The 26,562-nt window shown below is 52.3% G+C and overlaps 1 protein-coding gene across 1 annotated transcript; it reads right to left on the reverse strand.

The window, feature by feature from the left end:
- Nucleotides 1–10,201: 10,201 nt before the first annotated feature.
- On the reverse strand, nucleotides 10,202–25,432 carry LOC125950519 (transcription factor Atoh8). The gene is made up of 2 exons (XM_049678597.1): nucleotides 24,304–25,432; nucleotides 10,202–11,757 (listed from the first exon to the last, which is right to left on the reverse strand). Exons 1-2 carry the CDS (start codon nucleotides 24,383–24,385, stop codon nucleotides 10,406–10,408), a joined length of 1,434 nt encoding a protein of 477 aa, XP_049534554.1. The 5' UTR covers nucleotides 24,386–25,432; the 3' UTR covers nucleotides 10,202–10,405.
- Nucleotides 25,433–26,562: the final 1,130 nt, after the last annotated feature.

The raw sequence follows: 26,562 nt of genomic DNA on the forward strand, positions 1-26,562 counted from the left end.
AATGTCACCGGCAAAACATCACCACCGCCGGCACACTGTTTTCCGGTTTGCTTCCGATCGTATCGTCCTTCAGAGGGCCCTCCTCGTGCCACACGGCCAGTTGACAGCTTCTTTCCTGTCACCCTCCACCGCACGCCCGCATCGGCCACGACTCGGGGCGGGGCGATCTGTTAATTTTCACTCCAGGTGACGATGCACCCGGAGCAAGGCAGTAGCGGCGCTTCCAGCAGCAGCCAACCGGTAGCCAGTTTGTGTGTTGTGGCCAAGTGGCGATGGTTCACCTGCGCCCGGACCACCTGTCCTGTCTACGTCCCTGTCCGGATCGCCGGTGGATCCCCGCGTGTGCGCGAATTTTATCGCTCGATAATTGTTGGCTGTCCACCTCGGGACCGTCGCAAATGGCGGCGGAGTGCCTCTTACGGTGACCAGCTAACACCCCCCCTTAATGGTTGCGCGTTGCAACCGTTGAACCGCAAACGCAAACTGATCCTCACCAGCCATTGACGTGGGACATCTGTTTTCGCGATGATACGCGTATTACCCCTGCTGCTGCTGCTGCTGCTGCTGCTACGACTACTCGACTACGGCCGAGAACCAACAAAGTTGTCTGCTTACCCGATGTGGATGTTGTTCGACGGTGGCACCTCGACGGTCCACCGCTTCTACCGGCTGCCGGTGCGAAAACAAACAGAAACAAATAAATAGTAACAGCGGCGCGAAGGGTCTTCCCGTGTGCATCGAAGCATGTGTCACAATCGTGCGATCGCATCATCATCAAGCGATCAAACGGCGACGCAAAACAACGCACGTGCCGGAAAACAGAGCGAACACTATAGATTGTTGCCGCAGCATAACCGACCGATCGAGAAGGAGGAGGGTAGATCATGGCGTCGCACCAGCAACTGCAACGCAGTCAACTACCCACCAGCCACCAGGTTCCGATGAACTCTGTATTTTCGGGGCCTTTTTTTGGGGGGTAATTGTAGTAGGGGCGCGTAGTGTCTAGGAATGCGTCTAGCTACGATCGATCGCTCGACTAATCGTTGATACACCTGCAGCGAGCACATGAATATGGATTTAAGAGCAAACCACCGAAGTAAAATCCAATCTCTGGGCGCAACATTGGAAGACGATCGGCGATTGCTCCACTATGCTCGCGGCAGCGAAGGCGACGGCGAAGATATCATCTTGTGCATAATCCGAAAATTAGCCCCAAAATTATAGGCATCCCCTTATCCACGCACGTGTGTCTGTGTGTGTGTGTGTGTGTGTGTACCTCTGTTTGTGTGGAGGCGCTTGCCCACCCGAGCCGAGGACAGTCCGCTGAACCGATGAATGGTGCTAATTAAAATCGACAACATTAATACGAATTTATGGAGGTTGTCTCGCGTCGATATCTCAGTTCCCTCCCCAAAACGAAAGGAGGGGGGAGGGGAGGGCTGCTTGCGAGCTCCAAGGTCCACCGAGGAGGCGGCAGCTGGCCGAAACTGCCCGGGGTAGAGCCCAGGGTTCTCCCTGGACTGCGCTAAACGGTCGAGAAACGACGCGACGGGGAAATGCGATGCCGGAAGTCATCGATAGTGTCGATGCTCCCCACAGCATCAGGAGCATAACACAACACGCCGCCCCTGTTGTTGTGGTCGCGATCGTCGCCGATCTGTCGTGCCGTGCGTGATACCGAAACGGTCGTCCGACCACGACACAACGAACGGAATTAATACGGTAAATTATGAGCTGACCTTCGCGTAACCAAACTAGAGCAACGGATCAGATGCTGCCGAAGGTGTGGGTTAGAGGAATCACATTTCAAAGAAGAAACGATACGAAGCAGTAAAGCACCGTCTAGCTATGGGATCTGTGCGACTGGTCACACATGAAACCTCCCAGGTTCAAAACCTATCCTTTCCCCAAAAAAACATGCGCTACAACCGATTTGTTAACCTTCTCCATTCGGGCCGCGAAGTTAATCGGGGCATAATGCACAACATTACATTAATTATGGATGTTTTTAATGTTTAAATGAAATTCGAAATCCTCAAACTTATGACAGCGCACCGCGGAGGTCCGCGTAACGCGCATTCCCGGTGGTCCACGCGCCTCATTTGACGCCACATTTGTTACGAGCTTAGTAGTGATCGTTATGGGAACGGGGGCCATCACGGGCGGTCGGATCCTGCCGGTGCACTCGTTACTCGCGGACGGACGCTTACTCGGAACGTTAATCGGTAAATTAATTTTAATGCCCCCAATGACCGCTCTCCGGTGCCACCGGTTTTGGGGTTCATCGATTTTGAATGATTTTGTGTCCCCGCGGATGCGTACCCACCGGTTTCCCATGGATCATGAATGGAAAGGGATCGGCATTTTATGTTGCCTTTCGGACTTCGGGTCCGGATGGAAGGAAATTAAATATTTAATTAGCGCACAGTATTACCAATCGCTTTCGAGTACTCGTTTCCGTTGTGGGGGCATCTGCGCCCAGCTTGGACGTTAACTAGCTCAAAAACTTGCTATAAATTGGATGGTATTTTGCATTTCTGTATCGATATCCGAATGTCAATGTGTTTTTGATGTTTTGTAACAGTCAATGTGTTTTTTGATTACCCTGGATTCGTTGGGAGGGAAAAATGGCTATAAATGTTATCCATCGATGTAAAGACCTGAAATGGGCTGTCCAACATAAAGAAGAATCCGAAATGTGGTTTTTGACTGCCTAACGACCGTGAAACAAAATAATCGGACTGAAAATCTCCCAAATCTTGCACTTGTTCTAAATAATTTGATACAGAGCAGACAAAGACAAAATAATAATTTACAGGTAACATGTTGTCTTTGGTTTACATTGAATTCACTGTGCTCTGGTCATAACATCTGTTGACCAGATAAGATGTTGCTTGTTTTCTACAAATGTGTCAATTTGTTTAACTTCCATTGATCACCTATAAATACTTAAAGCATAATAGAATCCATAGATAAATGATATGATTTTATCAAAAAGAAAATTATTTGTTTCTAAGCCTTAACCGAGGAAACCTGTTAATGCAATTATTATAAGGAAACCTACTTTTTGATCAACAAATAAAATTAATAAACTTGTGAATGCAACATTTTAATGGTTGATTCAGAAATATAATCAATAGAAAAGCAATAAATTAACAAAGTCATTATAATAACGTTATACTCTATAGCTTCAGGACAAAAGTTCTCACTCGTTCTGCCAATCTTAACCTTGCATTCACTAATGAAATGTTTTCCCACTAATTTCCCTAACATTCAAACCTGACCTGACGAGCGATCCAAACATGTTTCGAATAATAAAAAGTTCAATTTATCTTATCCAAACCAACGGTTCCATCGTTATCGCCTAGCGAGGCTTGTTCAGTTATGGGGGTTTTCTAAACGAATCCAAAAACCATTCTGCGCCAAATTCATCGCTACCGAACGGACGCACGTAAAAAGGATGGGATCACGGGAAAACGGGCACCTCACGCGACAGAAACCGATAAAGCAAGACAAAGACGACGAGAGGCAGCGAGAGGAGAAGAAACGGTCCGATAACGATCTCCGATGCGATGTCCTCTCCGTTTTCCTGGCTCCAGGCCACGCTTTGCGGCCACTGCTGCTGATGCTGCTGCTGCTGTCGCCTCGAGACACGATTTCCGCTCAGGCCTGCGCCTTTTCTTATCGAACGATTCCAATCGATCGATCGAGAAGCGATGCCAATGGCAGCGCCAAGTCAATGCTACGACGCAGAAGAGCTGAATCCTTTTATTTTATGCGCTCGATCATGCTCCAGCGGCACCGTTCCAGCGGATTCTTTCTACGCGGTAGAGATGCCCCGCGGCATCGTTCGTCTGAGGATTTGTTGTGCGTGTGTGTGTGTGAGAGAGAGAGAAAGACAGAGTGCAAGAGATAGAGGTCGAAAAAAAGAGGGTTTGAAGCCTTTTTTTAATTCCCTTCTTGAATCAATTTCTCTTTCCCAAGTCAACAAACGCACAAAGCACACAATGTTGGTGGTGCAGAGATTCGTTTCATTGGCGCAAACACGATTTTCCGGTGAATCTTTTTGGATGCCTGTTTTTTTTTTTTTTTGTTGTTGTTCCCTTAATTTCCAACGCAACGCTCCTCGGACGACGTTGCACCGTGGCGTCGGTGCAAATGGCGGTAGCAAGGATACCACCACCGGGGATCGTCTCTGCCCCGGTTGAACCGGTTTCCGGCTGATTTAGGGCGACCGATAAAAACCAATCAATCTCCGATCGATCGATCGATCGATCGCACAATCACTGGAACGACCGACAACCACTCTTACGCAGCGAGTGGACACCGCGGTACGATTCCGGGTCCCAGGGATCCGGGTCCCAGCGGAACGTACGTATCTCCATCAAGATCGAACGATGGTCTTCATTTGGTAACGTAACGATCGGGCGATCGGCAAGTGCGAATCGTCTCCGGTCTCCCACCGATCGACACACCAACCCATGGGCGCGTACGCGCGATCATAAACGGCGATAATTTTTCCCGAATTGATCTTCCGTGGTCATCCTGGCGGCTATAAGGTGGCACCAGCCTGGCGGCTGATTTCACGGGGCCCCAGTTCGCGCGGCAGGGGCGTAAGGATATTTATTTATGCTCCGATCGCCATCGCCATCGCCATCGTACGCGATCGACGACGACAAGTGGTGATGCGCGAATGAATATGTAAGCCACTTTTCCGCGCAGTGTCCCCGGCCGCGGGTCGTGAAGGCTCCGGCTCGCCGGTACAGAAAACGAAGTGAATCATCAAACCTAGACGGTAAGATGTTTTCATTACGTGGCCACGGCCGGTTCTGCTGGATTGGACACGGTACGGCGTGAAGTGGCTGCAACGGGTTTTCTTCAATTTTACGCGAGAGACTGCAAGTGATGGAACCAGCGATCACCTTTTTTTTTTCTTTTATATTCAACTTTTACGTTCTACCTCAGTCTGGATATAACAACAAATTAAGGGATGTCTAATAACGTCGTATTGCTTTCGACATTTTAACATTCTAGTTTTCACTCTTTTGTATCTCTCGCTTACTTATCGAGGAAGGGATTTACTAAAGAGCTTACTTATTTACCATGATTTTTAGTTATTTTATTAGCATTTGTTTAATGAATACTAAATCTTTCAAGAATATATGTTATGTAAAAATTTTGATATTTTTAAATTACAACTGATCAAGATAGAGCGTTCTAATGACTGGACGACCATTTTGAAATATTCAGGACTTTATCTGTACATCATTTACCGGGTTGTTCTGTTGAGAAAACTCGTTAATACTTTTTTAAAATAACTATAATAGTTAAATACCTTTTTTTAACTCCTTTTATTAAGAACGGTAAAAAAGTATAACGTTTTTAGTTTCAAATTCTACAACAATTGAAAAAGTTAAAATCTCAAAACATACTCACAAGGAGTATCTCCAGAAACTCATCACGATCACACATTATCCGGCATAGAGTTACGACAAACGTCCTTCGAAATGCATTGTTGCAGCCTCGCTTATTCGGAATTGATGTAATGGTGACTTTTTTCCCTAATATTGTTATCAAACTGCGTTCTATTATTCATGAAAAATTAGAGTTTATCGTGACGATCGCCGAAAAATATTAAAATGGATGGTTTTAGCAAAACGATATCGCAAAATGAAACATTTTCTGTGACGAATTAAATCCCTCCTTAAAATCAGAGCGATTTTGCTAATCGCATCGAGGCTTTAGGATAGACTGAAAGAAAATAAATAATCCTAATGAAAACATATTTCTGTATCTTATGTTTCATGTTCATTTTTCATGAATCTCCATCTTTGGTCATCCTTGTTTCATCTCAACAAATGCCAATGATGTAATCATTCCTTTCTGACTTGATCATTTTTCACACTTCCTTCGCTTCTTAAACCCTGGAATGCGATCACTCGCCAACCGGCCCGGCGGCCCTGAGGCGCACCTTCAATCTTCCCCGAGACGGGCGTAGTACGGGTGAGGGTCTATCCTTCAACCAGTCACCCAGCGTCAGGTGGAATCCATCGCAGGTAGTGGCGCATTAATTTGCGCTGCGCTGCGCTGCGTGCAACATTGTCGCCCGCTCGGTCAGTCTCAAATAGCCGGAAGCCATCGGTTGGCCTCGTGGTCAAAATCATTGCCAAAAAGGCTGCATTATCTCGCCCAAGGAGGGGGGGGGGGGGGCAGGGAGGGGTTGGGGGTGGGTAGGGACTTTGCCAGTAAACAGGTGAATCATCCCCGGTTCGCATTCCTGCCCGTGGATAGCCAAGGTAAGCAGACCGCGGTGACAGCCCGTCCCGTCCACGGCGCATAAGCATAATTGCATCACCGAGCCGCACCGAGACAAAGTGTCAGTCGGCCACTCGGTGCCACTTGGATGGTGCTGGTTATGCGGTCCCGGCATGTCCTTGCTTACATGACAAACTCATAACTCATGCCCGAGTTCTCAAGCGATGCCGATGGCCACGGCGGCGAACCATTTGGAAACGGTGCAACGGTACCACTTGCCAATTGATCTGGTGCCGTCGAACGATGCCATCTGCCGGTCGCCAAAACCAAAGAACAGGGATCGCTGGGTGGGCTGGGCCGGGCCAACCCATGCCGGGAATTTGGCGTCGTTTGGCGGTGATCGTCAGTGACGAGATATTTTTAATTGCAAATTAAATGAGCTGCCGGCTGACAGGACAGAGCAGAGCAGAGCCCCAGTGGCGACGGGGGGCGTGCATTAAGCTGTAAAACCCCGCCAGCGACCGCAACTACAACCCCCGGGGGGGGACAGCTTTGACCGACAGCTGAACACACAACTAGTTGGCTTATGGTGTGGTCGGCGAAGGGATGAAGGGGCCAACACCATCCAACTGAGCGCAACAATGCAACCTGGCGCTGGCGGTACTAACCGGATCATCCCCTTCCCCCCGGCGGGGGGGGGGGGGGGGTGCTCGTCACTATAGTCACTCGGTTCTAAATTTACTCCGTCATCTGACGATTGTTACGGATCATGTTTTCTCTCTGTCGGTGCTAGTGTGGCACACCGCCAGCCAGACACTCCCAGTGCGTACACGAGCAATGCTGCTAGCGTACGTGAGATGATCCTCGGCGCGGTGTGATCCTAGCAAACGGAAGCATCTCTCCGATCCGTTGTGCTGTACCGGGACCGGGACCGGGACACCTGCACCTGGCCGCGAGTACGGAAGCACTTGAGTGCACGGTGCGTACGCACTCGCACGTACGGTGGCCGGCACCACTACCAGCAGGAGCAGCAGCAGCAGTAGGAACAGCAGCAATGGTACAAGTTGGACACATGCGGCCTACGACGCGATAAGGTACAAGTGTTCCGTTCGCTCACGGTTCGCTTATCAGTGGTTACCCCGTTGGGTTGGGGAGGTAGCATCACGATCGGTGGCGAGTGGCCCGGGGGGTGGCGCTGCCACGACTTTCGCACAAACCGCGCGACTTATCACACCTGTGCGATAGTCGAGCAATCTATGTGTCGCGGTCTCTCTCTCTGTGTGGTGCTGTCGGCGCACAACTGGTTTACAGGTTCCGTACGAGCTGCGAGTCGATCCGATGAACAGCATATAATCACGCTTTTAAACATCGCATCCGTACCGCATCTCGTTCACCGTTGCATCGCCCTAGACATGCGATTATGACCTGACCCGGCACCTTCGCGGGCATTTACGGGGATCATCACAACGCCTAGAACCGTAAAGAACGACGACAACGACAACGACAACGACGGCGACGAATCCCTCCAGCTCCAGCTCGCTTGCAAACAGCGTCAAACAGGTGTTCTCCATTTCCTCCCTGACCGCCACCCATGGGGCGCTAGCTAGTAGCCTGATAAGCGCTGGAGACCGGCGAGAGAGATATAGCACAGACAACATGGCTCATTTGCCCGTGGGCCTCGCCATCGCTCCTCGCCCTCCGGCTTCTTCTTATCGCCACAACCCCGGGCCGGGGGGTTCGGCCGGGGTGGCCCACAAACAACACCCACCCCTCCACGGTGGAAGGAAGGAAGGAAGGAGGGGTTTGCTGTTTACAATCCGAAGACCACCATACATCACCGATAGTGTCGACCCCGCTGTATGTTCATTCAGTGTGTAAACTAGCCAAGAAACCAATATGGATCGATGCATTGCATCAGCAGCAGCAACAGCAGCAGCAGCAGCAGCAGCAGGTACCGGAGCATGATGTTACTTGTTGACCACTGATTGCCAGCCATCTGTTTCATCGACGCTGCATCAACACAGACGGGACAGATCGATCGGGCGGAGCACAAACGATTCATCACAATCATGTGTCACACTAATTCGAGCGTGGTGGATTGAGGGTGAAGGCGAGATAAGGCGGTCGTCACTTTCTGTCGCCACCATTCTGCGACCATCATGCATGCGCATCAATACCACATCAACATTCTGGAATATTCGTTCGCGATCTAAATGCGGATAAAAACACCCCGGATGCTTTGGAATGTGATGGATTTTTACTAGAACTCCGATTGGAGGTTGTTGTTGAATGCGGGTGTCTTCTTTTCTTTCGAAACTGTTTGAATTACCTTCGCAGTAGTTTCATGAACTTTAACCAAGCAGGCAAAGCTGAAAATGTTGCTGTACTTCAGTGTCCCAGTTGCTGTGAGGCATTTCATCACGAAAATTTAGCGATCCAAGCTATCCTTAAAAAACCATTTGGAGTTAATCACACCTGAATCATAGTTACCTGTGAGTGTGCGTTAGTTTTCTTTCTACCAGTGCTGTGAACGGTTGTGTTTCTCAATATCGCCAGGACCAGAAAAGAATCGCCCCCCCCCCCCAAAAACGAAGCAATGTAAGTGTTTTGTTTTATAAATGTTTTCATACAAAAATAGTCCTTTATTTCTTATGCCACACGATTTCAACGATTTCGCGATTTTCTTTGTAAACAAACTTGTAGTGTGCTTTCTTAAAAGATCCATTTTTTCACCACGTGTTCACCAGAGGTTTGATCACAATGTTCCGTCCCATCCATTCATCCATCCTATCCTATCCTATCCATCCATCCATCGCGGCTCTGCGCTTAAGAAAGAGTGTACAACATTCTTCTTCGAGTTCTTACATGGCTACCGTTTAATGCGATCCTTAACTTATATTTACAACCGACGGAACGAAAACTCCTCGCACTTCGCTTTACAATTTTCCGAGACCTATTGGATTGATTTCCGCTGACTCAGGGGTGCGCCCTTCCTCTTCAATCGCTCCTCGGTTCTCTCCACTCGGTGAATCAGTCTTCTTCCTCTGCCGAAGACCGCGCACCGCACCACACTACACCCGAGGGCGCCATATTGACTTTGAACCAGCGAGTATCAGGAAGTGAAAACCAAGTTTTACGAAAAAAAAAGTTTTGTTTAAAAAAAGGTCAAACGCACACACACAAACGCACGCACACATGCAAACAAACACACACACACGTAATTTCAAATGCTCGCGCGCGATCCACCCGCCCGAGATGCGCGAACTCTCCGTCGCACAGCTTTCTCCCGAAAAAAAAAAACAACCGTGACTAATCCCCTAATGCCTGATGCAGACGGGCCTGCTCGTGCGCGATAATTGTTGTTCCGTGGCCACCAAATCCTAGTTTTGCGTGTAAACAACACGGCGGCCACACCTTCTCCGACTTTTTTTTTTGCTTTCTTTTGTTTCCTTTGCTTGTACACTGACACTGACTTCGCTTGACTTCACTGGACTTGACTTACATCGCGGGTTCTCCGGTGATCATTTCACACATTTCCGTGTTGCGCCCCCGGTTAACCACCGTACTAACCCGGTCTTCGGTACCCGAACCTATCCCGAGCTCCTCACTGTATCCACAACATTCACTTTGTTGCGATGTCCATCGTGTGACTGTATATGGCACATTTGTAAGAACTTGTTGGCCACATTTCACCGTTTTTTTTTTGGAGAAGATGCGCATCTTTTGGTATTGAGTTGCTGTTGCTACTGCTGCTACTGCTGCTGCTGTAATCCGTTGATTATTGTCAAATGGATGGCGAATGCAAATATTGCTCTTCGAAACCTACCTCAGCCTACTAGAGTCGTTGAGTTTGTACTATTTCCTTTCTGTCTCGCTCCAATTTTTCTTCCGTTTTGCTTTTTCCATAAGATGCTGCTGCTTCTAGTGATCTTATCGAACTACACCTCCCCCTCACTCGTCCGCCAATCAATAGGCGGGAGAAAGATCCGCGGACAGTGGGCAGCACACATTCCCATGCCGTTGCCGTTGATTTACAAAATAAAAATAAATAATAAGCGAATCCGCGCGATCCGACGAGAGATGCTCCAACCGGCCCGGACAGTGCTCTGCACTGCACCGGTCAAGCGCCAACCCCCCCGCCCCCCTGCTCTCATTCGTCCTTCTTCTTGCGGATCTTGCCCTCGGTCTGGATGGTTTGCGTGACCATCGCGACGCAGTCGGCGATCGATGGTTCGGAACCGTCCTCGCTGTAGTCCTCGCCCGCCATCCGGCTGAGCGTCAGGATGTAGGAGCAGGCGATCCGCAGTATCGACAGCTTCGACAGCTTCTGGGCGTTCGAGTAGGCCGGTATGGCGTGCCGCAGCTTCTCGTAGGCGGCCGAGATCGTGTGGACGCGCGTGCGCTCCCGGGCGTTCGCTTCGATGCGCCGCTCGCGCGTCATGTTTTTGTAGTTGCGCGAGTGGATCGCCGAGGAGGAGGAGGCGGACGAGGAACCCTTGCCATGACCACCATGCTGTTGCTGCTGCTGGTGGTGATGCTCATGATCCGTCATCGAATCGTTCGAGCGTCCATCGTCGATCGAGGGTGGTGCATGTGGGGCCACAAACTCCTCATGTTGATGGTGACTGGGGTGATGATGGTGGTGCTGGTGTTGTTGTTGTTGCTGCTGTTGCTGTTGCTGCTGTTGTTGATGGTGCAACAATTGTAGCTTACGCTGAAGGGCCATCTCACCGGCCATCTCCTCTTCCGAGGGTGAAGTGCACTCCGAGATACGTCGGGCAGGTGATTGGGAGGCCCGGGAGGGTGAGCCAACACCGTGGCACTGTTCGGCCCCGTTCGTTGAGCTCTTCTTCGATACCAGAGCCAACGGTTGCTGCTGTTGGTCGACCGGACTCGTGCTGAATGGTGGCCGATGGAGTGTAGTAACGGCCGGATGTCGGGCGAGTAGATCGGCTGGATGGGGAAAGGGGCTGGCAGGGGCTACCGCTGGTCCTCCACTCCCCTGCGTATGTCCTGCCTCGGGAGCCCATGGTCGGAAGGGGCTGGTAGCGGCGGTACGCGATACGGACCGCTCCTCGTCCACCTCCTCTGTGTCGCCTCGCTCATCGTCATCGTCTGGCGTCGTCTGGCGGACCGCCGGAGCTGCGTCTTGCTGATGCTTGGTGTGATCGTAGCGGATGCGTTTCTTGAGTGGTGCGAGAAGTTCCGTTTCGGCCACTACACGCAACGGTTCGGAACTTTTGCGCTTGTTCTTGACCAATGCCACCGCCACCGATTGAGGTGCCGATAGGGATGACGTCACCGGGGTTGTCGTGGCTGTCGTCGACGTGGTGGACGGCGAGGAGGATGGTAGCTTCACCTCGACCGAATCCTCCGAACTGTTCTCTGGGCTGATCAGACCATCGCGAGAGCTCTGATCGAGGGATTTCAGATCATCCTCGTGCTCGGAACTGCCCGAATTGAAACCGGAGTCACGCTCCAGTGACGCAGACATTGCTGCACCTGGTAGAGAGAGAAAGAGAAAGGAAGAAAGAACGAAAAGTCATTAGAAGTTGGCCGGACATAGCAGGTTAGAAGATGTTGGTATGTAAAGTAGGACAAACAGTGCGTATTGGATACACCAAGGCCACATATTCCTCAGCCCAAGTGGTAAACAGAATATCGCGTTCCCCTTCCCAATGAGTAATGAGCGATAGCCGGGAGTGACGGTAGTGGATATACCTTTTCCCGTGCCCAAACCTTCCCAAACATGAACTCCGTCTCCGGTAGTTCAAGAAGTAATCAATGGAATGCTGTGTTTGTCTTAACTCGGCGGGAATTTCCCTCCTGCGGGAGAAATGCTTACACACGCCCCGGAATGGGACTTCTTCTCAATGAACTTTGAGATGAGCCCCGGTGTTTTTCGTTCACAAATTCCGCTGTTCTGTTGAGCAATGTATGTTTATAGCGTGGATCTCAGTGGTAATGGCAGACGAGGAATCTGCGGATCGTGCTGCGCTAAACGAACTATGATTGTAACTGCATTGGAAGCGATTTCTAAAATTCGCGCCATTGACTCACATTGACATTTTTGTTGACCGGCAGCGCAATGCTGCCATTAAGGGGTGGTTCCGAGTGTTCTGCACCTGCGCGCTGTATGGTGGTGGCTGATTAATGTGATCCGATCTGCAGAGGTGAGCACCACACTCACTGCGCACGACATTTCACACTTACGTCTCGCAGATTTATGATGCACATTCAGCCGTAGCGGTGGCCACCGTACCGCCATCGGGACAGACGTTCGTTGAGGTGAAAATGAATTAATCGTCCCGCAATACGACGGAATACGTCGGATGAATGGACGGGGCACGATGGCGCCAAACCTGATGATGATGGTGAGCAGGAAGTCCGACGCAGTTCGACGGAGGAAGGAAAGGGGTTTTAGAAGGGGCTAATGCTTCTTATCAGCCACAGCCGTTGACCCGTTGATGATGGCACCCGTGGTAAAGTATCGAATTGATGTTCGTTTTGTTTTTTTTTTTGCCATCCCATTCAGCATGCATCATGCTCTTATGTCTCTTGTCGTTCGTTCAGGTGGTGCGCCGGCGCCGGCGCTGATCGCGACGCCGATGCCCACCCCAAAAAAACCGACGGCTCAAAATTATGAAAGAAAGCCGCAGCGACCGAAGCGGCCACCGAGTTGTCGCGCAAATTTATGCAAATGAATCTCGCGACGCTGCGATCGTCGCACATACATCGGCCGGCGACGCACCATGCCTGGTGTGTGCGTGTGTGTGTGTGTGTGACTGGTCTCAAGCCATCTTCTGCTTCGTGTTCCTCTCCCCCACCCCCCCCCCGGGGGGGCTTCGATGCTCACAGGAATGCAGCCGTTTCAAGGGGGTCGGCCGGGCGGCCGGCGCGTGATTGCCGTCGCGAGATAAGCCACGCTCGCGATCATGGCGACCGCACTCATCGCGGGATATTGTAATTTTCCACCTCTTTTTGTTTCATGATCACATTCCACCCTGTCGGCACCGTTGGGGCAGTGTGTCAACGTGACATCTTCCTTCGCCGCGATATAGGTGGCATCCACCTGATGGCATTGACTTCCTCTTCCTGTTCGCGATAGCGCTTCCGATCGAACGGTGGTGTCGATGAGTAATTAATGTACATCGGCACCTTCCGCGAGAAGCGGCTGCTTACAACCCTTTTCTCTCGACCTAACCCAACACACACACACGCACACATCGCGCATCGCGGTATGCAGCAGCAGCAGCGAGTGAACGGCGATCATGCTGATCTCCCTTTTCTTGGCTCGCGCGGTATTCGCGCTAGCAAGTTATTAATAACACACTTACCACCCCTCAACAGCGAGGAGGGGGGGAGCTGGGGAGCTGGGGGACTACATTAAAATCAGCAGCAGCAGCAGCAGCAGCAGCACGGTACCGCGGTGGTTTAACCGCGATGGTGCTAGACAACAGATGCATGCTCGCCGGCGCTCGCCGTCGAGTGCAACGATCCTGCGACGGCGACGGCATCGTTGCGGGGCCAACACGCAAGCGATTACGATGACGACAACGACGACGACGAGGAGGAGAAGGAGCAGTGCAGCAGCCTTTAACCATCGGCAGCGGCGCGTCATGTTACACGATGTAACCAGCTAATCAGCTCGGCCGCAACCCGTCGCCGGCCGAGCGCCGACCACCGAGATCTTCCTCCATTTGTCATGCCAATCACACACACACACATGAAAGGTGGCGCGGCGCTTGTCGCTAATCCTCGGTGCCAGCGACGGACACGTGTGCACACCTGACATGCACGCACACACGCACGCACGCACGAGGAAAGGGAGGTGAAGCATGCAGGCGATGCATCACAATTCACTCACGAATGTTAATTAGCGTATAAACAAGTGACCATCGATGGATGGACGCTGCTATGGGCGCCCCCCCCCCCCCCCCCCCCCCGGGGAGGTCACGTCACTATCGCGCAGCGCGGCCGCTGATGCCGCAGGTTGACCTTCCTTCCTTCCTTCCTGCTCGCTGTCCTCAAACAAACTGCTCAAACAAACAAAGCGCACAGCGAGGCTGACCTTCCCTGTGCGCCGGAGTCAGTTCAGACATCTTCTGACTCTTCTGACATAATCAATCGTTGTGATCGGTGGCGCTTCCTTCTCCTTGGCAGCAGCAGCAGCTGCTGCTGGTGCTGCTGCGCTAGTGGAGCATCCAACCAGTCAGCCACCGCATTAACGATAATCACAAATCACCGACACGAGAGAGAGAGAGGGACGCGACCAAAAAGCCATCAGACGCCATTAGCTTTACGATGGCCTCGCGCTTCTGACCAGCCGCTCCTCCACCGGCTCTGGCACCGTAAAACTCGTAGCGGAATATTATTCAAATGCTCTTCTGCTCCGCTCGGACCGGACCATCTGTTCGCGGAGCGAAGATCGCGATCAGAGCGCTGATGGCGCTTAGGCTGGCGGCTGGCGGCCCGTACCGGCGCAACCGGATTTCGTTTCGACCTCTCTCTGCGGCCTCCTCCGGCAGGATCAGCGTGCTTTGGAGCTTTTTTTTCGGGTCTGTTCTGTTGCTCGATTCCGCGCAGTTTCGCAGCGAAAAAAACATAGACACCACCGTGGTGCCTTCTTCTCCGTGTCAACGCGCCAACAGCGAAACGTTGAACCAATAAAGCATATCCGCGACCCCCTTCTTCCCTTCCTCTTGAAGACGATCACGGGTAGGACCGGAGCGCGAGGGGGAAGAGCAGAAGAGGTGCTGTTATTGTTTGCTATCATCGCGGGGTGCGTCGTTACTCCGGCGTCGGCAAAAGATGGCTGGCGCCAGTGGTTGTGACGCGACGCCGCCGGAGCCACGGAACGGCACGGAACAGACGCCTTCGCGCGGGATTTTTTTCGGGAATTCTTGGGAAGACAATCGCCACGCAACCATCTGGCGTGTCGCTACGGCCTCGGTTCCGGCGACATGGCCGCTGATTCGCGGTGCAATCGTTGTCGTCGTCGTCGTCGTCGTCGCGGTCGCGGTCGCGGTCGCGGTCGAAAAAGGGACCGTAAAACCGGCCGCTGGTGATCGTCACCGGGCCCCCAAAAATGCATTGCAGTTCGCCCACGAACATTCCGAACTACACGCCGCTCACCCCCTTTCCACCCCCCCCTGTTTCTGCGGGGCCCGGATCGGATTTCTTCGTGGTTCATAAATAATCGCCGAATATGCCTGTCGTCTGCGCCACAAAACCCACAATGGGCTCTCGCGTGGTGGTGGTGGCGGTCCGGTCTGGTCTGGTCTGGCATGCATACTTTGCATGCAGGCATCGCGGTGTTTCGAGCGCTCTTCATCGCCGGAGCCGCTGAGATAATGATCAACACCAGAGCACCGAGGGACCGACGATGGGGATGTGATGGAGAAGGAGGGACTGCTGCAGTGTTGGGGCTCCCGGGTCCTTGGGGCCTGGTGACTTCAACTCGCGGTTCTAGAGAACACTGGCGGCCTGTCCGCGTTTGTTCCGTTGTTCGACTCGTTTCGTTATTTGGAAGTTGGGTGAATGTGTTAGGCGGCGAAAAAAAGAGAGGGAAAGAGGAGGGGGGGTGGGGGGGCATCTCATGAACTTATTCAACCACCCCCGTACGGCGGCGAGATGCACTCTGGAGGAATAATAAAACGAAATTCGTGCAGATCGGAATCGGATCCCGCCAAAAACCCGGGGCCGGGGGTTCAAAGCACCTTTTGGGTCGTCATCCTGGCACTGGTGGCGGCCAGCAAGGAGCAAATGGCAACACCGAGTGTGATCAACCTTTTTAAAAAAATTCTCGTCTCGAGAAAGAGATCTAGTAAAGGACGCGAAGACCGATATTCTAAATGCAAAACCAGCGCCGATCATCCGGCAGAAGCAGAAGCGCCAGTAGCGCGCCTTTTCGCCTGCATCCGGTTCCCTAATTAGCACTCGGCCCCGCTTGGACACCGCCAGCAGCCCACCCGATTCGATTGGTCACCTCGTTAGTGTGGCAATTAATAAAATGTTGCAAAACCGGAAGCCGCGCAGCTCGGGTGTCTGCTGGTGATGCTGCTGCTGCTGCTGCTGCTGGAGGCATTCTGCGAGACTGCGTGAGACATCTGGTGTTGGAGGCAAACAGGGGCCGGCACAGCAAGGCAGATGAACGTCAGCTAATCTGTCGGTGGTCGTGTGGGCGTTTGGATGCTGATTAGTCAAGCATTGTGGTAGAATTTGACTTTTGGCAATTCCGAAAGTGGTCTGTCCTCTTCTTGTTGCTCTGCTTAAGAACCGCGTCTTTATTTTTCGCTCCGTCTCTCTGGTTGCGAAGTGCATCTTATGCAATTAGGGAGATCCACGTGATCCCGGAAACGCCCCACAAAGGGACACACACACACAGAGAGAGAGACTAGGAATGGATAATGATGTGCTTCAAAATAACAAGCATGCCCGCGTTACGCAGCCAGAAATCCCTACCGCTGGTGGTTACGGTAGTAGGTCACACGTTACGACCTCGCCCCTCAGGGTGGCAGGGACCGAGGACACGCGCGCTCGCACTCGCACTCGCGGCAATTACGGGTGCGAATTGCATCATGTTAATAAATTGACAGTAATTTATGCGCCTGCCAGCCAGCACCACCCATATATTCACCAGATGGTCTATGTGTCTGTGTGTGTATTTACAGGAGGGGTAGGAATCGGTGGCTACCGCATTTCCATACCCCCCCCCCCCCCCCCCCTGGTGTGTCCTTCTCTCCATCACTTAATCGCGATACCCATTTGATGGAATAACGGGACGCGAAACTGCTATATGCGAAGGTTCGATTCGGATTTCAACAACAGCGCCAACAGCGCCAGTAATGCTCCGTAGCTTCGGTAGCCCCCTCCTCCGGGCAGTAAACGCCAGTGTACACCGGGGAGGGTATTTGTTTTAAAATGCAAATGACCGATGGATTGGCGTGCCGGCATGCCGCGTTGCCGGCATCGTACTCCCTCCTCTCAAAGTGCACGTGGCGCATTAGGCGAATGCACCAGAAGGGACCACACACACACAAACACACACACACACACACACACACGCACACGCACACCGTCCTCCCATAATAACGCTCGCTTCAATCTAGCACGCTCGCTGGATTCCATTCCTGACATCCTGACGTCAAGCGCATCGTCGTACAGTAACCCCCAGCCGTTTCGGTTAGACTCTCTCGCCCTTCTATTAAGATGTCGCGCTAGGTCCGGATCGGACCGGACCGGACCGGGAACGGGACCGGACCAAGAGACCATGGAAGGGGCGAGGGCACGAACCAAACGCGCCACGGCGCCATTGTGCAAACGGTTGTTGATTTGTTTGCGTGCCGCGGCTGCGCTGGCTGCTGTTATGATGCTGGCCTGCCAGCTGGAAACTGCTGGCAAAGTGTTTGTTTGCGCGTTCCATCATCGATCATTCCGTGGGTATCATTGCGAGGAGCAGGAGAAGGAGGTTCGCAAAATTCGGTTCCTGCAACCTTCGTCAACATAGGACGAGGCGGCGGCGGCGGCGTCACAGACACGGCGGACATGGTAAACACCCTGGGCAAGCTTCGATCAGCACGGCACGGCGGGCCGGTTTTTGGGAGCAATGGAGCTACAGATGCAATCCGATTGGATTTGAGCAACCGGGATCGATCGAACGATCAATGGCCGCATTGATGCAGGAACATTTCCTCGCGGTCGTCGTAAGTGAAGCCCGGTTCCTGGGCAATAGGTTCCCTGGGACTTAACCGGTCGACCTGGCGACGGGTCAATTTGTTTGTGTATTTATATTTACTTAATCGGCATCCTGCGTGCCCTTCGTCGGCGCGTACGCTAATGCGCCTGGTAATGGTGTTGGTGGTGGTGGTAGGTGGTATGGGGTAGGGTGATTGCTCGCCCCGAGTGGAGCCGAGAAGCTGAAGATTGGATCGCGTCGTCGCGCGCGATTGGAAACATTTCATTCTCGAAGGGGCTACCGGGACGATACTGGAATGGAGTGGCGATCTGAGGAAATAAATTGTAATCCAAGCTGTGTTCGTTCGTTCTGCAGCGTACGCCTTGACCTGGTCAAGGAGGAGGGACGAGAGGGACTCCAGACCGACCGGTCAGATGCCATGCAGTGAGTCTTGTCGTCGCCGACTTGTCGCGATGGTGCGAGTGGTGGTGTTAAGGTGAGGGAAGGGAAGGGAAGGGACGGGGGAACGTGTGGCGTTCGCTGACGCCATATGCCCAGAACAGCACGCCGGGCGGTATAAACACAGACAGTAGTACCACCGGAAGCGCGCGGAAGAGTTAAGAGAGGTGCGGATGAGAGATTTGTTTTCGCCCCAAGAACCGCCCTGAAGATGCGCCGCAATTCAATACCGCACCGGTCGGTCGGACGGTCGGGTTGGTCGGTTCGGTTGGACGGTACGCGCTTTGGCGCCAGCTGTGTGTCCGACTCCCCGGGACCAGTACCCCGGTGGCGGCGTGACTCGTCTAGATCTTCGATTATTGCCCAACACACACTCGGCACGGCTAGTCCCCGTTAGGTTCTTGGAAGATTCCTTTGGATCGGACCACCGGTCGTCCTGATGGCGATTAGGGGGAAGGGGGGGTCTGAGGCCAGAGGTATTTGGGTTTTGCAAATACACAGATTCTGCGCCGGCGATAAGCTTGTTGGGGCATCGCTTGTCAAACAAAGAGCAGGACCCTTGAGCGGACTTTGAGAGGATGCCTCTGGATGCCCTCACGGACCCCACCGGACCCGGGTACATTAGCCTCTTTTTGGGCGGACCTTCGCGGATCGAATGCATCTTCGTCTTCGTCGGTAGGATTGGCTTTATGGCTCTGGGTTCCCAAAGGGATGCATCGAATACGCGGAACGAAGGCGAAGTAGCGATCAGGATACTGAGGTCTGGAAGTTCGCAGAAGAATGGGATTCGCCTGCGATGGTCACTGATGGCGCCATTGCCATTTTTTTTCCCCCACACAACCCTTTCTTCTTTATCCCGTGCGGGTCCACAACCCAGGAAATAAGCGAAACGTAAAAAAAAAGGTCGATTCGGTAACAACCGAATCCATTCCGCTTGCGGAATCTCGAGCGCCCACAAGGTTTTGCTAATTGGTGCGCCATTCGAGTGATTACCGTGGTACTTTCGGAACAAATCTGGATACGGTGCTAAACCGAATTCCTGATCCAGATGCTTTATGACATCAATTAACCTACATCCAGAAGCCAGCCGCTCAATCCCTGCAAGGAAGTTGAGAGTCTCCACCGGAGGCGCACAATGAATTCATTAGCCGCCGGCATTTCGAGAGGAATATGCGAATGATTCCGGGGATAGCTCACTAAAACTCATTCCCCTCCCTCCCTACTAATGCCAACCCATCTCCCCACCTGCCGGATACACCACACGATGACGGAACCAGTAAAAACAGAAGAAAAAAAAACAAAAATGGAAACTTTGATCCAGTTGCACCACCGGCAAGATGATATTTAAGGCCAAAACTTCCGGTTGTAAAACGACACCCCTCTCCTTGCCGTCTCACCGTCACCGTCGCTGCTACTTTGTTACGCACGGCGACGATTCGGATCTCTTCTCAAAATAGTAAAACCAGATTCATAATGGAGCCCCCCACCGCCATAAAGATTTTATTGGTTTGCGCGGCTTTCGGGTGCGCCCGGTCACACTAGCGCTATAAAGCGGGAGGGGGGAGGACAAACCTCCCGAGCTCTCGCATCTCTTCTGTCGCTTGCGTTTGCGTAGATTGAGGGGTATATGCAAAGAAGAGTTCGACAGAACTAACCCTCAACGTCGATGGTTATGTATTTCGTTTTTCGTGTGATTCCTCCAAAACGCTTCTCCTTTTGGTCGATGCTGCTCTTCACAACAACCAGCTGAACAAAGACTCATCCGTGTTTGACTGGCTCCGTCCTCTACCTCAGGCCGACCCATCCTCTATCAAAGACCAGAGAAATGTGTCTTCGGAACGGCTTAAGCAATCGGATCGGAATGTCAGCGCCCGGACGGTCCGGTGTTGGTGGTCGCTGCTAGACGATAAATGATTTTGTTCTTCTTCTGTTGCCGTTACTGCTTATCGCCACCTGCGGCTCATTGCAGAGCGACCGGTTGATGACAAACAAATAGAACCGACCACAAGCACAAGGTCCACAAAACAACGCGAAGAGGAAGGGGGTGGTGGCAGCTACTACTACTAGAGACATTAAATGCTGCCCACGCTACTTATGGAGTGCGGCCAAAGGTTAGCTACGACCCGACGCACGGACGGACGGACACCCAATTTATCAATCTTACACGAACAAACCCATCCATCGCAAACCCACCCAAGACCTTCCTGTTGTACGGAGACCGAAGAGGACACACACACACACACACACACCAGAAGTCGACACCATTTCAGCCCACTCAGCCGCATGACGGCTTCATATCAAAACATTTTCCCGAGAAAACAACGCACCCACCCACCCAGCATAGCTGTTGTCTCCGGTGCGCCGCTGTGCACGTGGAAAATCTGGCCACCATGATGGCGGTGGCGGTGGGATGGGTTATACAGGAAGAATACATTCCTGCGACGCAACGAAATGTCACAACTAGGGGGCGCAGGGTCGGTAGTTTCCCTCAAATACCACCACCATAGCCAGGCAGCCGGTGTGACAGATGGCGGCGCTCGTAGCAACAAGGTGATCCATCAAGAAGCAGGACCCCCGGTCCTTCCTTCCTTCCACACCCCGGTACGCCATTAACAACGGAGTTTTCCTCGGGATTTTGTGGCCAATTCTGAGAAGCCGCCTCTACTGTTGCTACTGCTACTACTACTACTACTGGTGTTGTCTTCCAAATGACCCAAGGCACCGCTAGGAGGCGGCCATTTTATTTGGATCTTCAAGCTGCTGATCCAGCATCCCGGACCTCCCAAAATCCCTTTCGACTACGACGACAACGACAACGACGACGATGATGGCAGGAAATTGCGTCCAAATTTTGTAAACAAACTTCCTCAAGACACTTATGGGCGATCAGATCTTGGATTCGGTAAGTCCCTTGAGGACGGCACCCAGACGGTGGGTGCGTGCGTGCGTGCGTGCGTGCGTTCGAGAAGTATCGACCGATGACAAATTGGTTTTGACGTGCGTCGGACGAAAAAACTAGTTTCCTCTTTGACTGCTGCTGCCGATGCCAGGCTGCCGGGCCGCATTTACACCGGTTCACCGCGCGGGGTTCACGGGGTTTACGCCGTAGCCGGAGCTATGTGTCACGTGTTGAAGTGTTGGTGCTTCGTCAGAGGGAAATCTCTTTCGACAGCCAGGAATTTGGTGGAAGTTTTGAAAAAGATTTAGATAAGTTCCGTTGTTTTGATCTCTTCATCCCCCGCTAGTGCCGGGAGAGGATCTCCTCGACTCCTCGCGACAGTGTGCAGACAGTCGGTATTGTCGCGAGACGACAGAGGAATGTTTTTCGTCTCTCGAAGCGCCCGGTCTGGCTGACGAATTTAGAGCCATAGTCGTAAAGGTCCAGACAAACACATACTTCCCTTCGTGTTGCACACGAGACACTCGCAGTTCGCTTCTCTACCTCTGGACATTCTTATTGATTTCCGATATATCCAGCTGGTCCATCCATGGCCAATCCATGCCCATACCATGCAGGAACAGCACAAACAGCCATCCAGCTCATCCTCCCCGGCCACTGGAAACCATATGCGTTCCCGTATTCGCCTTCTGCTCTCACGTATTGCGATTGCGACTCCCTCCTCTGCAAGGCAACTATCGAACGCATTGTTGCCGACACCAATTTGCAATACTCGGTCCCCAGATGGCCACCTCCGGCTTCGGGCTGACGATATACTGACCCCCCCCTTCCCCGACTCCTTTGCCTGATGATGAGCATTACCACTAGCGAGCTTGAATGGTACTACCATCGTCACCATCGCCACCACCCATCCTAACCGCAACCGCATACCCTCTCGCTTCTTCAAACCAATGTGCAAACAACGTGATGATAAGCGCAGGAGAAGGCGCGATGGTGTTTGAACATCTGGCTGGCCACCGCCGGTCGGGATCGAACGTCCGGCAGACGCACTCGCTTGTACGGAGAACGAAAGAGAGAGAGAGAGAGAGAGAGAGAGAGAGAGAGAGAGAGAGAGAGAGAGAGAGAGAGAGAGAGAGAGAAAGAGAGAGAGAGAGCGTGTGTGTGTGCGTGCGCGCGCGCTGGTGTGTGGTAAGTGAGAAGAAGATCCAACAGTAGTGTGTCCATCAGGGTGGTTGCTCCATCAAGCTGGTGACTAAGTGTGACGCCATCCTCATGACCGCGCGCTGGCGACACAACCCAACAGAGCAACGGAATCCCACAAGTCGATATGTGCAGCATAAGGCAGAGGGCGAGAGCATCGAGCTGTTCGATTCGAAGAAGAATCGAAATCAAACCGGCAGCATCAGCAGCGTAGCATAAATCCCGACCAAACCGTCCGTGGTCCGTGGGAAAAGTCATTTCATAAATCATTTTCTCGTCGAATCCACTGTTCCCCCAACTACGCCCAAAACGACGACGATGCCACCATAACGTGTCATTTACATGTTTGGCAATCTGTGAGTTCCGCGGAAAAGCCCCCTTTTTTTTGGGGGTTCTACGAGGATGGCCGATCAACGGCGGTTTGGGCCTCCTCCTCCTCCTCCGTCAGTTCTTTTGGGATCATTCATTAAAAACCATCTCCAAAATGCAACACGAACCCCCCTCCCAATAAGGGCGGCACCTCGTAAGATGGATTTCATCCTCATCCAAACTCCTCAGTCCAACAGCCCTCCAGGGAGCGCATGATGATGTGGAGCAGCAACAGCACCAGCAGCAGCAACAGCGGCGGCAACAGCCGCAACATCAGTATTCTATAATTATACCCCGCCACATCTTGAGATGCGCGCCTGCCGCAGTCACATCCATCCAATGGGCCGTGCACGCCACGCCATCGCCCATTCATGAAACGGATTTCGGTTTCTAGTTCTAACCTCCAGGCATGGTGGTGCGGCTGCTAGAGCATTTGCTCCAAGCCACACGCACATACACACACACTCAGACACACACACACACCTTCCAAGAACGCTTGTCCATCCCTTTATGGACCGCCGAGAGCCTCAGCTGTCTCCCCAAAAATGGCAGTTGGGACTGGCGAGATGTGTTTGCAAAGACCAGAGACTTCCAACACCGCCCCACACCTAGAACGATCTCTTCGCAGAATTGCACACTCTCCCCCGGTGCTCCTCCTCCAGAGAACATCAAGAAGTTGGTGTCAATCCGACATCCGGTCTATTTATACCGAATTGTGTACGGCTTTTCGGCGAAAGGAGTTCCGCCTGCTGGCCTGGCTAGCTGGCTGGCTCCGGCAGCGACAGCGTGAATGCTCGACTGGTGCGACCAGCGTTATCCGTCGGTGGTGACAGATGGTGGCTCCGGAAACTAATTACACTTTGAAGTTGAGCATGAGAGAGAGAGAAGGTGCATCCGGTGGGCCCAGTAGCCGTTCACTACTACTCCCCAGTCGTCACACTTTGCTAATTAAATGCAACACGACGGCCCACGGTCATGCTGGCGCATGATGATCATCAAATGTCACACCGATGATGTCTCGCGCCGCGCCGGGCCATGTCATGTTCCCGGGGGCAGGCCGGTGGCACGTACGATCATCGCACCATCGTCGCCGGTCCAGCCGGCCGCGGCTTCGAGCGTATTGAGTGATTTATGGACGTAGCGAGTGAACAGCGAGGTGTACAGCGCGCGTGCGACCAAGACGACGACGACGTGGCAACACCGGGGGCTCCCCAGACTACTGGCCGGCCGGTCGGCCTGCCGGACAGTCCTCCAGCTATACGCGGGTGTTTGGTCAATTAAAATCCGAACGCAATCCGGTGGCGCCCACTAATAAATGACATAATTACATAGCCGCAGCTTGAGCGCGCGGATCAGCGGATCTAGCGGAGTTGAGATCCGAGACAGGATGCTGCTGGAGCTCCCCGCGCCCTGTGTTTCGCTGGACATCGTTTCGCGGACTTACCTTTCATCAGTATCGCCGACAGTTCCACGGGGCTCAGCTTGGGATACATCTTGGCCAAGCTGCTCATCGCCTCGGACCACATTCGGATTTTTTTTTTTGGGGTGGTAGTTGGTAGGCAGAAGGTCAGCCAAGCTGAGTCACACACACACTCACGTGCTACCGGATAATAGTAGTCTGCACTGCACTGTTACTACTTCCGCTACTTGTTGCTTGTTGGACCCGCCGCGCCTACCACAGTTGACTATATCAATTATAATTCGGAAAAGGGTTTCTGATGCCCCTTCTCTTCCTCTCTTCCTCTTTCTCTCTCTTCTTTCTCTTGTGTCACACACAGAACACTATAACCCACCACGGTCACTTCTGCTGCTTCCGCTGCGATTGTGATGTTACTGACGTGACGCGCACACTTGACTTGACTTGACTTGCTGTGTTGTTTGCTTATCGGGTTTTACTTTTTCCTTTTATCTCCTTCAACCCTTTTTGCTCTGGCGCGGGCTGCTCTATATGACTGATGGCTTCTAATAAGGTCAGGATCGTGAGCGTAAACCACCGCGCGGGGGTCACCGGCACATCACATGGACGAACACCACACACACACACACAAACACACACGAGAGTATAGATCCCCAGGAATCACGGGGAAAATCCACAAACCACGGGAACGGGCGGTGTAATGTGACTCACTCGCGTAGTTATTGTATCACTCGCTGCTCTCTATGTATATCTCTCTCTCTCTCTCTCTCCCTCTATGGTTTTATGTCATCCTTTGACCATCACCACCACCGATTGCACTTCCGGTCGTTGTCTGCGGATGCTGAGAAGGCAAGGCACCAAGAAAGTGAAGCGAACCCCTTTCGGTACACTGCACATTCGGCGGATGTCATCCGGTGCTGGAATCTTCACCCACACACTCGTTTTCACTTCCGGGGACGTGTCCGTACCGCGCGGCTTCCGATCGTTGATTAATCCCTTCTTTTTATCGCGCAACACTGACCGTGGCCGGAACCGGCGTTTTGGTTCAAAACTACTACAAACCGGCGGGAACGTAAGAAGGAACGCAGCAGCTGTGCTGTTCGAGATGAGCTTCTACAGCAGCACGACGCACGAGACGTCTCGTCACGAAAACGGCCGATCTTGGACTGTCGTGAGCGGGACAGTTCGTGGATCCGAGATCTGTAACCGACCGACCGCCTTCATTCACGACGACTCCCGACAACGACGACGACGACGACGCCGAAGAGAGAGCGAACCGGCTGCGGAGCGATGCGTGCAAGCGAGAAAGGAATGGTGACCGGCGGCGGTGGCGGTGAGGACGGCGACGGCGCGAAGGTGCACATGTCCTTAGTTCGCTCTCCGTGCACTTGTTTTGTTTGTTTGCCGTCTCTCTCGCTCTCTCTATCTCTCGTGCGCGTCCGTCCGTCGGGTGGATCATCAGGTGCAACCGCGGTACCACTTTCCGGGCGCGGTGCTCGGCGGCAGCATGAGAGCAGCATAATTCTAATGCTGCGCCGTCGTCGCCGTCGCCGGCTTCGTGCGCTCGCGTCGTCCTTGCATCCTTCCTTCCGCCATCCTTCCCGTGGACGGTATGTGCGTTCGCAGGGTGCACCTTGACTCACGGACACTCGAGCTCCCGCGATACCGAGGCGTTCGTGGCGTTGCGTTTGATGGAATTATGCGGATGACGCCGGGATGCATACAGTCGTGTGTGGTGGATATTTTACGAAATTCAGGGTGAGGTGATATTTTACTTTAAATCTTTCGACAAATTTAAAGGATCAAATCTAGGGTAAAGCATTTCAGATTATTTAAAAGTTTTATAAATAGAGAACCAAAGTTATGCCCGACAAATGGCAATCCTATTGTATAAAGTAATAGAAAGAGAATAGTTGAAGAGAATAGAATTCATCAAACCACATTCGCACAGTACTTATGACCTAATACTTTACGAAGTAACTATGAAAATAAGTGTAGAAACATTACCAGTAGGCTGATAGCGTTCGCTGGCGCTCAATTGATTTGAGACTGACGAACTGAAAGTTACGTACTACCACATAATCCAGTACTAAGCATTATAAAAAGATATAGGACTTAATTGAACATTCAGAAAAGCAGGAAATGTCTTGTGAAGCTTAACATCTACCATATATAGACATACTATGGTTCCATATTACGCACTGGCTGCATCAACTATAATTAAATACCAAGTTCGTGTTCTATCTCAACTTAACTTACGTAAGTTGACACACTTTCTTCTTGGGT

Source organism: Anopheles darlingi, chromosome 2, assembly GCF_943734745.1.
Source record: "Anopheles darlingi chromosome 2, idAnoDarlMG_H_01, whole genome shotgun sequence".
NCBI lineage: Eukaryota > Metazoa > Arthropoda > Insecta > Diptera > Culicidae > Anopheles > Anopheles darlingi.

Bases quoted from the DNA above. Each gene is read 5' to 3' on its own strand.
- LOC125950519 (XM_049678597.1), bottom strand. From the start codon at position 24,385: ATGTGGTCCGAGGCGATGAGCAGCTTGGCCAAGATGTATCCCAAGCTG. The intron at 11,758-24,303 runs GTAAGTCCGCGA...TCTCTCTACCAG, and splicing joins GTCGGCGATACTGATGAAAG to GTGCAGCAATGTCTGCGTCA.